Genomic DNA, 12,927 nt, shown 5'->3' on the forward strand with positions numbered 1-12,927 from the left:
AGAACTTTAGTGATGGTGAGTGCTCTGTTTTTGCCTGTCTTTCGGTTTATTGTCTGAATCACTTTTCTTTAATAGCATTCACAGATATTTCAGTCCTGGAAACTGTAAGTGACGCTTTCATAGTCATAAGTTTAGTACAGCTACCTAGTTCATATGCATTTTTCCTCTTGAAAAACTTTGCTCCTCACAAGCACTCATGCAAAAGTAAATTTAGTCAAATAGTCATTGCACTGTATATGCATTAAACCTGGTTAGCCAAAACAACTGATGAAGATAAAAGAGATCTCACAACTCATTTGTCTTTTTCTTAACATATCTTACATGGAAAAGTAAAATGACATGGAAAGCATGGCACTGTAGCTAAAGCTATATAAATGTATGCTTATTCTGTATGTGTGATCTACATCTGCCTGCTGAGTTAGATGACAGAAGTGTTTGGTGTCCACAGGTGCATTTGTAGCTCAATTTGTCTGCCTTCAAAATAGAAATTACAGGCCCACAGATAAAAACTGTTGTTAATCATTCACAAGTATGCGATAAATGCTATTAGTGTACAGTTGCAAAGCCAATTGTTGTGACAGCAGACTGGTATGGGCTCACATTACAGCTAAGCTGATTTCCTGACTAGCTGGAGCCCAAAGGGGCTGTCCCACTCTTCCCCTCTCCCTTCCATCTGTATGTTCCCATCACCACCATTGTAGCAGGAGTGATGCAAATGTAATCTAGTAGTGAGAGCTGGTAGCTTTAGATCAGAAAAATAATCACTATCTTATACAGCTTTATTTTCTACGAATTCAGTTCTCTGAAACTGTCCACTTTAGGACTAGATGACCATCCATGCTGGAACAAAGCAAATAACCAGGGTGGTGTGGAGAGCAATATGGCAGCTAGCCATCTGACCGAATTACCTGTAACTTGCAACTATGCACTTCTGTGCAAGGACCTCCCTTGCTACACTGACCCCAGGGGAGCAGGGAAGTATGAAACCCTAAGAGAGGAGCCAGAGACTAAGCTTGGAACTTTCACAGGTTAAAAACTACATGGTTTCAACTCTAGGGCATGACTTAAGCATGTAATGTGCACATGCCTTCGAACCCTCTTTTCTCATCTCCTTTTTTCAGTCATCTATGAATTCTGGAGAAGCTCATTTTTTAAATAGCTATTTTCTTTGTGTACTCTTCAAAGTTTCAATTCTAAGGAAAAAAGCACCTCAGGAGTTACTATGGAAGACAAAATGGAAGTCCAGAAGCAAGATTCAGAAAACATGGTTTCAAGCACAGGCCTAAGGCATTGCAATGCACCTCTGGTTTGGGACTCGGTACACCACAGCTCTCCAGTGGAATACAGGAATAGCAATATCTTTTACAGATGTCGAAAGAAAAAATAACAAGAGGGAGACCAGTGGATGGAACGGAGATTCAGGTCCAGTGAGTCCTTATATATATAGGTAGCAGAATAAAAAAAGTATATTTATACAATATTAATTTATGATACTAATATATAAAGCATTGAACATGCTGATTTTTATTGTGCTGGGATATGTGTATGTGTACATATATAAAATCTTTGAAAAACTATAATTTTACACTTTAAAAAGGATTTAAAAATGTATAGCTGACATGGAAATACTATCACTCAGGAGAAATGCCTTTTAATATCACGTATTGTAATGCTATAAACACAGAGATTGTACAAAGGGCCTGGGGTTTTATGCTAATCTGTTCATTTGTGCACCTCAGGGAAATATGCTGCTGCATAGTCAACTTCATAATCCCTTGAATACTTCCATTTCCAGATATTCTGGAGCAGGTAAACTCTCCTGGCTAGGGATCCTTTCTCTAACTTTTTCACTTTCTGGACATAGTGATTATTTTCATCCAATCATTATTTACTGATGCTTCTTTTACTGCTGTAAAAAAAGTTAAATATCCTTCTTCAGTTTTGCTAATAGAATAATTGAAGTGTGCAGTGATTAACAAATTACATTTGCTGGGTCAGAGAGAAAGTTCATGGCAGAGATAATAACAGGTCTCACATCTCTGTTTTCAATGATTACAGGGTCACAGCACAGCATCCTTCAAAGTAGATGTTTCAAAACTATGTATTTAGTTATGACATTGGCAGAACAGGGTCCCTCATTTGTTTGCTGATCTTGGGCTAGTGAATAAGCCAGCCTCTCAATCTGAAGGATATCCATGCTCTGAATAGCATATTCAGATTCCACAGAACCTACATTTCATTTAAAATATTTGTAATAAGAATATTCCTAACATAGAATTGCTGGTATTATTGCTTCAGACACTACTATTCATTCTTTATTGTAGTAACTGAGTACTTAAGTCTTAACATATTCACCCTGTAGCATCTCTGTGAATTAGGGAACTGCTACTATCCCATTTTTAAAGAGGCTTAAAAGGAAGATCGCAGGGGAAGTCTCTGGTATAAAAGCTTAAAATTTGCATCTCCTAGATTTTAAGCTGGAACCCTAATCACTGGATGAAACTTCCTTTCAGTCATCCCAAATTCACCAAAAGCCTAAAAGAAAGATTTCTGAAAGAAATGTGCTTTCCTGTTCCCTAGGCCTTGGACTCCTACTGGGCTCTTAGCATAAAGCTTCACAGAATCACAGAATCACAAAATGGTTGAGGTTGGAAGGGACCTCTGGAGATCATCTAGTCCAACCCCCCTGCTCAAGCAGGGTCACCTAGAACACGTTGCACAGGATCATGTCCAGACGTGTTTTGAATATCTCCAGAGAAGGAGACTCCACAACCTCTCTGGGCAACCTGTTCCAGTGCTCTGTCACCCTCACAGTGAAGAAGTTTTTCCTCATGTTCAGATGGAATTGTCTGTGTTTCAGTTTGTGCCCGCTGCCTTGTGTCCTGTCGCTGGGCACCACTGAAGAGTCTGGCCCCATCCTCTCTACACCCTCCCTTCAGATATTTGACAATCATCTTCGTAGATAATCATCTTCACAGCCCTCTGCTAGACTCTCTCCAGTAGTGCCACGTGTCTCTTGTACTGGGGAGCCCAGAACTGGACGCAGTACTCCAGATGTGGCCTCACCAGGGCTGAGTAGAGGGGGAGGATCACCTCCCTCGACCTGCTGGCAACACTCTGCCTTAATGCACCCCAGGATACCATTGGCCTCCTTGGCCACAAGGGCACATTGCTGCCTCATGGAAGCTTACTGATAACCAAGTCAGTTTGTGAACTCAGTGTTTCACATTCACTTGGGCACACTGATATAACTGGGGAGTAAGGAGGAGGACCACGAAAAGTAAAAACTGGTGGCTTCTGCAAAGAAAAAGGAGACCTAAAAATGGGAGAAGAAGAAACAAGGAAATGTGACAGGGAGGAAAGCACAAAACCGAACAGAGACATACAGGACCTGGAACTCTCTGTATACAAGTGTCATGGTAAGGAAGAAGTTAGAAATAACTAACTTCTCTTTACTGCAAGAGCAGTACCCCTGATGTTAGAACACGAGCTTGGGGGGAACTCTGCACTGGAAGCGCTTCCAGCTCTGGCTCACTGAGTTAGATCAAATACTTCCAGGAAAGCACAGGCTGTTTTACATATATGAGAATGGTATTGAATATGATAAAACACTATGGCTGTCAGCCTAAAATTGAAATCAGTTTGTATGGTAATGCTAGGAGGGTTGCAACTTCTTTATTTTCCCTTTTCTGAAATGAGGAATTTTCCCATATTACAGTAGGGAAGATTGATCCTGGATGGCTGTACATGTATTTGAAAAGACTCAGATTTTCATCTGTGACTCATTGCTATTGGTCTCCTATCGCTCGGAGAGGAACAGGGCTCTGCACAGAAATAGAACGGTTGTTATTCTGTGTCTGTTGGCTTCTGCAGATACCACAGGAACTGGAGATCTCTAAATACGTAAATATGAAGTGGAGATTTGCACATGTTAATGTGAGAATAAGGGAGTTCTACAGCAGGTGGAGTTCATTACAAAAGAAAATGGAAGAGAAGGTACTGAGAACAATGTGGGCTTTGCAGGCTGTACTTTGTGGAAATTCCTAAGGGAACGCTTATATAATATGTTCTTCCCAGTGGCAATGCCAAGTGGAGGAATTACCCTCCCAGCTACTCCTTCCTTTCTGCTCTGCTTACACTGCAGCTCTCTGTGCACCCTGATGTGCTGATACAACTTATCATGGGGCTGTGCTGGAAGTAGATCACATAAGTGATGTAAATGTCTAAAAAATATTTTGAAAGCTATTTTTTATACCCATATCACTTCAAGATCCAGAGCACAGTCCAGCATCATAAATGGCTATACCAGCATGACTTTGGGGTGGCAAGTGGCAGCAGCTATGAGAGTTTAAATGTAGGTGAAGATGGGAGCATCTTTAGAACTAGTTGATGCTAAAGAAAACAAGACCACAGAACAATACCCCAAATAGTCTGAGTATCCGACCTGAAATATTTATCTCCCTGAGGTACCGATGTAACTTTTAGCAAGAATAGCTCAGTGAGCTTAATGAGAACCCTCAAAACAGGCTCAGTTCAATATGATTTTAGGTGACCCAGTCACTAAAACGAAGTTTATGAGTAATTGTCATCAAGGCAAAGCAACTGAGTATACCAGTAAATCTATTCTCCTGTTACTTAAAACAACCGAGAGACAAGGAATAAAAGAACACAAAAATAGGATTCCAAACAGTCTGTTTTTAAAATCTTTCATTTATGATTGTATTTGATACATTTTTTCTAGCCCCAAACTGCTGGGAGAACTGCCCCTTTTGTAATCAGAGGTATGGATTTTATCAAGATTTTTAGTGTGAACACAAAAGGTGAAAACACATTCACTGACCTTAACCTAATTTATATTACACCAGTTTCATTTAGTTTTTAATCTGTGCCCTGTAAACAAAGACTGAAGCTGAAGATTTTCCACTTTCATGGAATAGCTGCATTGCGTGAACCAGTCCTCTTTTTCTTTGAGAGAGATATGTAGATGACCCTTGCATTTTTTACAATGACTTTATGGCATAAATTATAAAACTTTTTCCTTTAAAAATATTAAGAAAATCTTCCTCTTACCTGAAGGTAATGGCACGGCCTCAAGGAAGGTTTGATTTCCTGATGAACCAGAGGCTTATCTAAGTTAAGTGACGATTTGCGATAAGCTTCTTTAGCCTGACTTACTGTAAGTGTGGACCAAGAACTCCTTTTCATATATTTACCATCAGGGGTCATTGCTAGCCCTTCACAAGCTGAACATTTCACATCATTGTTACTTTTGGAAGTCTTCAATGAGAGATCCCCAAAATGGCCCTGGAGTGCTTCAGGGTAGCAATGGGATATATGATCCGCATGGTGCCTATTTACCACACTAGGGGTTCGGTAAGTGCTATCACTGTCCAAATTATCATCAGAGCTCCACCAGCTGCTCATTCCAGATTTATGCTTGCTCTCTGGTTTTCGTTCCTTACTTTTACTCCTTTTGCTATGCTTGGAATGGTGTCCATGATGATGATCATCCCCTCGACTGTCTCCCTTTGTCCCATTAACGTTTCCCTTGGATGATCCTTCCAGAGAATGAGACTTGGTAAAAAGTTTCTGGACTGAATGAACAAGATGGCGTATTCTTCCTGGGCTCTCACTGCGTTGTTCTGCAGCTGTTGAGGTTCTCTGATACTGTAAAGTATGAAACCCATCCCGGTGAAGAGGAAGTTGTTTCTCAAATTGGTCCAAAAGATTTGCAGGAATGCGGTTAATCTTGGGGTTACCGTGAGACATGGCGCAGTCGTCTCTTGTGTCGTAATGTGAGCTGTAGTGCATTCTGGGGAAAGTGCTACTTGACATGTGATCGCCCATTACCATGGGCATCATCATGCATTCAGAATGGATGGAGCTGCGTGGTGAGCAACGATGGTGGTCCATCGGACAACTCTCCGTAGGGCTGAGAAGATAGGATGGCCTTGGCTCCTGCCCATGGTGGATATGGTCATGGGTGTGTTCACAATCTTCAGGGGATGCTAAGCCACAAGTATGAGCTGAACATAACTGTGGTTGGTTGCGACTACCAGATAATCCTTTCATATTCCTCGGAGCAGGAGAGTATCTTTCTTCATTGAAGTGCTGAGAAGGTGACCATGAGTACTGCTGGTCTGTCAGGAGAACACATAAAACCTATGTTATATCTAATTAAAAGACTAACTTGCAAAATCCAAGGATATTGCAAAACTGAACTATTTTTTTCTTGTAAATTCAATGAAAAGTCTTACTTGTCATTTATGGGATTTGATTCGCCATATTAAAACTGGTTAAAATTGGTCACTTTGAGCAATTTATGAGGTGAATGCAAGAGACTTCTTGTTTGCAAAATTGTCTGCTAGCAACTCTACAATTTTATGAAGTTATCCATTATGCAAATTTACTCTAATACATTTAATGAATACATTCAAGTGTTCAGTTTATTATTTGGTATTTGGAATTGGTATGCCAAGCTTTGTGGTTAGTCATTTAAGTTACATGTGTCTAGTTCTATTTCTGTGGTTTCTCAGTTGGGTATCTTAACCTTCATGCATCCTTTCTCCATGGAAAGAGTCATTTTCTTTTCACAAACTGAACTTTTTTTAATTAAATGAATATCAGGTACAGGATCCCAAGTTTACTGTTCATAAACATAAATAATAAGCAGCACAGATAAAAAGAATATGAACATGCTGAAATCAAGCCTATTTTTTATATCACTAAGCAGTTTATGAATAAGCATTTCATACTACTTGAACTTCTGTTAACATTAGTCCAGATGGATTATGGCCATTGCCATACTTGTACAGTCTTCTCTATTAGGCATTTACTTCCATTCATGCTTCTGTCCAAATTAAAAGATATTTATCTAATCACTCTATGTTATTCCTGATAAAACAAGTATCTCCAGGAACAGCCTATAGGTTTTTATATACTCTGTTATTTGTTCCTATGGATTGGGCGCGCCAAGTTGTGGTTATTAAAAAGAAGTGACTACAAAATAAAGGTAGCTTATAAGTGAAGATTTTGGTACTTGAGCCTCTGATTTTTTTTCTTATTCAATTTCTTGCAGCTGTCAAATGCTACAAAAAAAAGAAAAAAGAAAAAAAAACAGAAATGCTTCAATTTGATTTGGACATTCATTTTTCCTCTTAAATTTCAGCTTACTTAAGCAAACATTTCAAAAACAGACATAGATATAGGATACAAGACAATTCCTTAGAGGATCATACAGATGCATACAAATTTGTGCTTACAACCCACTTAGCAAAGTCTTTCTGCAGACTTGCTCTTGAGATCCTAAGCAATCTGAAAGTTAGTACAGGTTAGTACAGGTTGCTTCAGCCAAAAACAAAACTAAAGAGTATGTACTCATCATATATAAGAATATAACCTGACACTGGAGACTGGCTTCTAGAGATAACACAGTAGTCGAGAGCAATTTGAAGAGTTCCTGGGCGTATGTGAAAACTCTCCTAAATCATATTCCCACTGCTGGTTAAAACACAACACCCGTATATGGTCATGAAACAAACCAATACCTATGTCTCTTTCATTTTATTAAATTAGCAAGCTTTTTTAAGAATTTCAATACAGAATGCAAGTTGTGGCAAATCTTTAGCATCAGCAGTTTTATAACCTAAATTCCCTATAGTGTAAGATGCTTAGATAATTTTATTACATCTTAATTTCAATAGAAATTCACATGATATATTTTTTAAAAATGTAGCATTGACCTTATAAACGATAGGTGCATCCTAGGTGCAGATCTGCCACACTAAAGTCAAAGATGAATTTAAGGGTCCAAATTTCACTTCCAAACTTTATCATAGTGTGAAACTGATCTCTGCGGGTATATATCCTTTTCTGCATCTATTTTGTTTTTATACCAACTTCTTTTACTTAGTTTTTGGCTATCTTCACATGAAAAAGAAAACTTATCACTGTTCATTACTCAGGCTGTTGTACTATTTAGCTTATAATACCCTACGTAAACGTAGTTCCAAAAAGGAAAGATAAATGTTTCTCTGAAATAACATTATTTTGATTATTCAATTAAAAGCACAGCTACATATAGACAAAGTAGTAAAGTATAAGAGTGCATTGTGATTCAGGCACATAAGTAGCACTGTAATTAATGGTACTTAAACCGGTATATTACCAAACATTATCAGGGGAATAATAATGGTCCATGTGTTGAACTTAAGACTGTGCTTCCCATAAAGGGTTTCCAAAGCATCTGACAGAAATTACTGCATTATTTCTTACAACAATCCTGTGAGACGTGGAAGGCACTGTTCTCCTTTTACAGGAAAGCAAACTGGAATACAGGCAACATTTCCCACAGTGCTTGTGGATTTGCTGATTTTAGTTTTCACAGTTCTGTGAGCCAAAGGGAGGTCAAAGGAGGCTCCTCCATCTGACACCACAATTAAAATCACCTCCTGAATCTTTTCATCACAATCTTGCACATCTATGAATGAAGGTAACTCAGGCACTAGGGCTACGAACTGCCAAAGTATTTCCAAAAAACTAAGGGCATGGCAGAGATCCAGAAGGAAGAAAAGAGTTAGCCAGGAACAAGAAGTTCATTTAAATGAGTTCCCTGGAGCAGAACTGCTAGTCTCTGGTGATTTCTTTTGGCCTCACACAGCATCAAACATAGCCCAGAAGGCTTCAAACATTTTCGTGTTGTTAGATCCCTAGGAGTATGAGACAGCGTGATTTGATCACACTGCTATGGATAATTTAACAACAGCTTTTCCATCCCTCATGACTCCCTATGATTCTAGCCCACTACAATTACAGAAAGATACAATTTTCTGTACATTGCTTTCACAGCCTTATAGTGTTTCATGTGCCTGGTGGAATTTCTGAATTTATTGTTTGAAATATAGTCGTTAGAAACTGCTATAGACATTTAATAAGCATAATCAAAATAATTAAAACCTGAATTTAAAAGGGGGCACTTTCTAGAACTAATTTTCTCCTCTGAAATCTGCCATAGAGAGTAATTGATACTAAGTAAAGTCCCAAATTACTTACATGTGCATCATCTAAATTTATCACTCCAATTAGGTTTGGGCTCTGCCTGGAACACAAAATCTGTCTTATGCTCCTAAGCACCATTATTTCTTCTTATCAACACCCTCAAAAACTGCAAATGTTTAAATTATTATATAAAATTATCAAGTTCTCTAGGCTTGATACTTCATTCACCTTTCTTTGGGACACATATTTCAGGGCTCAAAGAAGCAGTCAAGCTATAGCTGAATGAATTACTGTATAACACCAGACCAGTGTAATTGACCATGTGCTAGCTCTTAGCCTGTCAGAAACACAAAGAAAAATGTGCTGCCTTAAAATTAAATTAAGCTAACATGCTTTGCAAGGGGCTAAAAGTGTGTCAGTGGTCAATATCCACAGTTCAGTTGATTCATAAAAACTTGTAAAGCCCCGATATTAATGGTATTTCTGAATCCTTAAAAAATAAAGTTAAGATCCTAGATTAGTTAAGATCCAATGCTAGATTGGCAGGAATTTTAGTCTATTTCTTGAAGATAATAAAATACAGAACAAAATATAAACTTTCTTTTACAAGTGCAGATTCTATGTTTTCTTAGAATAATGACCCTTAAAAATATCAAAGTAATTGAGGGTAATAATGTCTAGTCCCTTAAAGAAAGTGTCACCATCAGAACCAAAGAACTGAAGGGAGACAGAAGAAAAAATCAGCATAATCCTAAATAGTCAGAGGAATCAGGAACAGAAGAATAGTACCTTACATGTGAGCACATTAACAGCTTTTTTAGGTTCCATCAGAGCAAAATGGACTCTTTCCATTGACTCCAATGGTTATCGGGTCAGTACATTGCAGACTGTGTAGGAAGCAGACACAGACATATGCTGGCAGAGTCATATTTCACTTTGACAGACAGAATCCAGTAATTCCAAATTTCTGAAAACTCCTTAAAGCTGTTCTTTCCAGAGACCATTGTACAGACATATAAGTCAAACTTTAACCTTGACAGATGCAAGGATTTCTTCATCCCTTTCTATCTATTGCATCTCTTTCCCTGCTGTGTCATGCCCTTTTCTGCTTTTTTTCCTGATTATTTCTCCTTACTTTCTGATATGAAAACTGCTGCTCTCTTATTTTAAGCAGATGTTCATTTGCCTGTCTTCAGATATGGGTCATAATTTTTTGAGCATTCAAGCTTCTTCCTTGTATCAGTCAGTAATCAAGGGAAGAAAGACAGGTACAATGACTAAGAACATTGCTTGAAATGATGAATTAGATCCATTCATATTAATGTACAAAAGGGTTGAAAACCTTTAAGCAATGAAAAATCAAGGCTGTGCATCTCTAAGTTCCTGGAACACTGCCCTTTGCTAAAGGGATTCAATGTAAAAACACTGGAAATGTCTCTAACATTCAAAGCAAGTGCATGTCTCCACAAATATTGCTTTGTATTGAAAGCAAGCTTCAGGAGCATTAAATAATAATAATTCCTGGAACTACTAAATGGTGCCTGATTTGTTTTCATTCTTTTTCTTTTTCTTTTTTTTTTCTTTTGCAAAACACTTTGTTTTCACTGAGAAATTAATTTAAATTGCTTTAACCTTATAAGCCCTTTGTAAATATTTCTGTAATCAGGCCACAAATTTAGTAGATATTCACTTCCAATATTTATAAGCCTTTTTTCAGTACATGGCAAAGCTCACACCAAAAAATTAGTATAAAAGAAGTTTTTAAATGCACATTTCTTTTTTCGTCCAGGGGACTCTGAGGGTCTTTCTCACATGGAGCCTGAGAAGATGAGCTAACACTAGCAAGTCAGTCAGGGGCCTAAGTGATGCAGGGCAGCTACGCTTCTAACAAAGCAGTACACTAATTACTTACACATCTGAAATATCTGTACTGTTTTCACTGGAGAAGAAAGAACTCTTTTGGATAGTCACACAATGCAATGCTGGAAAGAGATACCTAACCGAGCTCTGAAAAAGATGTGGTATAGAAAACCAGGCTGTTGCACTGTGCTGTTTCACTCAGTTTAATTAGCATTGCAATGCATCATGAAGAAATATCCTCACAGCCCCCCTATAACTAATATAAACATTAAGTATCATAACAACAAGGATATTAATCAAAATAAGTGCATATTAAATATTAAAAATACATAAATAGAATGCTTTAGCTGGAGCTCTGCTTGCCCAAGGACTGCAGCAGCCAGCAGTAGATGAACACTTTTTCTTCATTAATTTGTTATATTTTTTCTCTATTAAATTCTAACTTTGAAAGTGAACATTTTCACAGATTGAGAAGAATGACTAAGCTGCCAACTGGAAGGAAGAAATTCTGGAAATGCCTTAAGCTGCTCCACTGGTTTCATGAGATTTCCAACTTATTTATTTAGCATAACACTTTATATAAAATTTACACAAAAATCCAGGGATTGGGTGACTACCTAATTTTAACGTTCAGCTGTAGATGTCTTGTATCTTCTGTTACACAGACTGGATGCAGTTGCACTGCATGCAGCGCTGCCTGTCTGCAAATTCCTCCTATCTAACATCCCAGCAAAGGCATCAAACTAAACAACTACACTCTAAACCTAGGCTGGTTACTTGAAACATTAAACTGTGTGGGGTAGCAACCCCTCCAAAATAAGTAATTGGCTCGCTTGGGGCAATCACAACAAGGTATTTCATGCACCCAATCTCCCTATATAGTCAAAGGAGAAAAGGGGGCAGTTCTGAGGACCTAACACAAGCAGCAAAGTGCCCAAGGCTAGCGAGTAAACATTTGAATCCCAGGCTTGCTCCAACACTTTGGCACCTGACACAAGCCCACAAAATAAATACCTCTGCCTGTTCAGGATGCTGTGGGGTCGTTATGGTAGGCACCTATGACTGAGTTTATACTAGCAGGCTGAGCTGGGCTAGAGGATGGGATCAGTCCATACAGTTAAGCTGTTGCCATCAAAGGTTCAGACTGCATAAACAGCACTCTTCCAAACGATGCACTGGCATGATTTCAGGAATAACACGGGCCAATGACTATTACCAATAGGCAGTTTGGATGTGGTTTTATTTTGGAGTGTGAGAAACTGGTGTGATTCATCTCATCCTGAAGTATGTCTAAAAAATGTCAGATGAATACTACCCTTCAAGAGCATATTTTTCTCTGCTGACAACAGGGAAAGCTGGGGATGACAGGTTCAAATGCAGAAAGCTACATCATAAATATCTGAAGTTAGATAGAAGGCATGAAACACATGCCTAATGCTAAAACCTGGCCAATGGTTTAATTCAGTGGGACCACATGGCAAATAGTGTCCAAGGATAAGATACAGCTTCTTTGGCTCCTTTGTTAGATAAAAATGGACATGCAAATTTTGTTCCTAGAGCAGCATCAGTGACCAGAACACACTGATTTGGAGAAAAGCTGGAAAACCCAAAGGGAAGAATAAGGGGCACACAGAGTGCTGCTGTCTATTTAGTTCAGTCGCAGTTTCAAGCACGGACGCAGAAGTCTGCAGGTGGCATGAATATCTGACAGCACCCGATGATATCTGTGTATTGAACATAACTGCAGGGCTTGGTGGCTGGGGCTGCAGGGTATCCGGTGTGGAGGAGACCATGAGGGGCCCCGTGCTGGTCTCTGCAATGTTCAGATGCAGGGGACCCACGCCGGGGCAGGGACACCCGGAGGGACTGTGGACCCTGGAGAAGCCTACGTCGGAGCAGAGGATCAGTAAGGAGCAAGGAGCAGCGGACAGAAACCCTGGGCCCTGGCCCCAACCTGCCGCCTCTCGCCTCACCCAGGGCAGTGGAGGACATGAATGTGACCTGCGGCGGCAGCAAGGAGACTGGGAAGGAGGGAGGAGAGGTGCCGGTCTGAAGCTGAGCCTGGGGAAA

General features: G+C 39.2%; 1 protein-coding gene across 1 annotated transcript in view; it reads right to left on the minus strand.

The window, feature by feature from the left end:
• The window catches only part of DLGAP2 (DLG associated protein 2), a 467,774-nt gene that overhangs the window by 83,525 nt on the left and 371,322 nt on the right, over positions 1-12,927 (minus strand). The window contains exon 5 of the mRNA XM_067294229.1: positions 5,071-6,140. Coding sequence (XP_067150330.1) covers positions 5,071-6,140 — 1,070 coding nt within the window. The remainder of the gene's footprint in view (positions 1-5,070; positions 6,141-12,927) is intronic.

The sequence above is a fragment of the Apteryx mantelli genome, chromosome 3, assembly GCF_036417845.1.
Source record: "Apteryx mantelli isolate bAptMan1 chromosome 3, bAptMan1.hap1, whole genome shotgun sequence".
Taxonomy (NCBI): Eukaryota; Metazoa; Chordata; class Aves; order Apterygiformes; family Apterygidae; genus Apteryx; species Apteryx mantelli.